This window comes from Dipteris shenzhenensis, chromosome 29, assembly GCF_047967505.1.
Source record: "Dipteris shenzhenensis isolate YYH24624 ecotype China chromosome 29, Dip_SZ_1.0, whole genome shotgun sequence".
Taxonomy (NCBI): Eukaryota; Viridiplantae; Streptophyta; class Polypodiopsida; order Gleicheniales; family Dipteridaceae; genus Dipteris; species Dipteris shenzhenensis.
This window is the reverse complement of record NC_141624.1, coordinates 39,023,201-39,024,581: the sequence shown is the minus strand read 5'-3', so window position 1 is coordinate 39,024,581 and position 1,381 is coordinate 39,023,201. Positions and strand designations below refer to the sequence as shown.

Here is a 1,381-nt window from a genome sequence, read left to right as displayed (position 1 = left end):
GTCAGTCAAAGTTAATTTAAGAAGAGTCAGCATGCACTAAAAACTGCAAACTATGGTCCTTGATTCGCCACTGACCACTCTACCCTTCTTTCCTACCGAGTTGACCCGCATTTGTCGCCTCTTGGTAGCGGGATTCCTCTTCTGTCTTGTGCATTGATATGCATATATCTCTTCCGATCTCTTCTTCTTGGTGCAATCGCCCCTGTAGTTTTTGTTCGCGAGCTTTCGTCTTTCCTCAACACCACCATTTAACCCCTTGTATCATTTCAAACAAGCGCAGAAAGAAAGCCTCTCTTTGTCTAGCTTTGGCGCTCACTGCATGATCCATCACCCCACATTGCAAGAAACAACATCATCTTTTTGATGGTGAGGCTGTACAGAGTTCGGAGACCATGAAAGTCCTGGTGGAGATTCGTTCTTAATCTTCGAAATCAGCTCCGAGTCGAGGTTTCTGGTTTATCCACCCTGAAGATGTCGTTCGAGCCGAACATACGCGGTAGGAGGCTGTCTCCCGTTTTGGGCGACGGATCCCCTAGTATCAACAGTGGCGCACAGTACAAAACGAATGCAAACTATACCTTGGCAGTAGGAGTACTCGGCGTTTTCTGCGTAGCTGTACTTGTGCTGATTTATTACAAAGTCTTTTCCAAGTATTGTACCGATTGTGATGTGGGATTGCGCCGCAATCGTTCAAGAGTGCATTTCCGGGACGAACGTCTCGGTCTCATTGATGACCAGGAGAAACCGAGCGGCCTTAGTGAGACTGCAATAAGTATGATTCCTGTGGTTGAATTCAAGCAAAGCAATGGTCTTTTTGATGATAAGGAGTGTGCTGTATGTCTCGGTGTTTTTGAGGAAGATGACAAGCTACGAGTGTTATCACACTGTGGACATGGCTTTCATGTCCTTTGCATCGACATGTGGTTACAATCTCATGCGAACTGCCCAATCTGCAGAACTAATATCGTGGACATAGAGACGCGTTTGACTCAAGTGATGGCCCCTCGTCTCTCTTTCTCTTTCTCTCTCAGGCGAGAATTTGAGAGCCTGAGGGATGAGAGGCTCTAAGGTAGTTTCTTCGTCGTGAACAGCCAGTGAAAGCTGAGAGCATCCATCGACCCAAAATTTAAGTCGAAACGTCGAATCATTCTCTTGATCAACTCTATGCAAAATTTGAATAGGAATGTCGAATCATTCTCTTGATCTTAACGATTTGCTTTGGCGTTTATAATGATTTGCTTTCAAGGCATAGTTCATTTCCCATGAAGACTTTTATCAAGATTGAATCAGCCTTTGATGCCACTCAAACTTTTAAAGTTTAACTTTTTTAAAGCTGAAATTTATAGAGTCGAGGGAAAAAAGGGGCTTTTTACCACCAGAA

General features: G+C 44.2%; 1 protein-coding gene across 1 annotated transcript; it reads left to right on the top strand.

The window, feature by feature from the left end:
- Positions 1-471: 471 nt before the first annotated feature.
- Positions 472-1,068, top strand: LOC147882811 (RING-H2 finger protein ATL1-like). Its single transcript, XM_087400513.1, has one exon. The coding sequence runs from the start codon at positions 472-474 to the stop codon at positions 1,066-1,068; it is 597 nt and encodes a 198-aa protein (XP_087256639.1).
- The last annotated feature ends 313 nt before the right edge of the window (positions 1,069-1,381 follow it).